At 49.5% G+C, this 404-nt stretch overlaps 1 protein-coding gene across 2 annotated transcripts in view; it reads left to right on the forward strand.

Annotated features, from left to right (window-relative positions):
• Window positions 1-261: 261 nt before the first annotated feature.
• LOC119586847 (secreted protein C-like) overlaps window positions 262-404 on the forward strand; it is a 2,252-nt gene continuing 2,109 nt past the window's right edge. For both annotated transcript variants that reach the window (XM_037935574.1, XM_037935576.1), the window contains exon 1: window positions 262-318. In XM_037935574.1, coding sequence (XP_037791502.1) covers window positions 262-318 — 57 coding nt within the window. The remainder of the gene's footprint in view (window positions 319-404) is intronic.

A 404-nucleotide genomic window follows, 5' to 3' on the forward strand; every position in this document is an offset into this window, starting at 1 on the left:
AGGGTAAGGTTACTGTAACCAATTTCGACCAAAACCTTCAAAACGAAACACTAACGAGTGGAACGACAAACATGAGTAACAAAGTATTACCTTTTACTTGAAAGAAGGCATTTAACAACCTCGCTTAGTCGTGACCTTTGACCCAGCAGGCAACCAAGCAGGGACAAAGCACCGAACGCAGGCGGTGCTTGGGAAGGCGGCTCGGAAGTTTCAGTTGACCCCTAGCCTCGCGGGAGAGAGGGAAAGGATATATAAAGGGAGATGTTCAGAGGAAAGGATGTTCATATCTGCTCGTCTGCGGTCGCGATGAAGTGCCTGGTGAGTCTCGAGAATGGTCCGTGTGTCAGGTGTCCATAAGAACGAGTGTGGCGCTTCTTGGGGCTGCTTGAAGTGTGGAAGACAGT

Source organism: Penaeus monodon, chromosome 22, assembly GCF_015228065.2.
Source record: "Penaeus monodon isolate SGIC_2016 chromosome 22, NSTDA_Pmon_1, whole genome shotgun sequence".
NCBI classification, from domain to species: Eukaryota; Metazoa; Arthropoda; class Malacostraca; order Decapoda; family Penaeidae; genus Penaeus; species Penaeus monodon.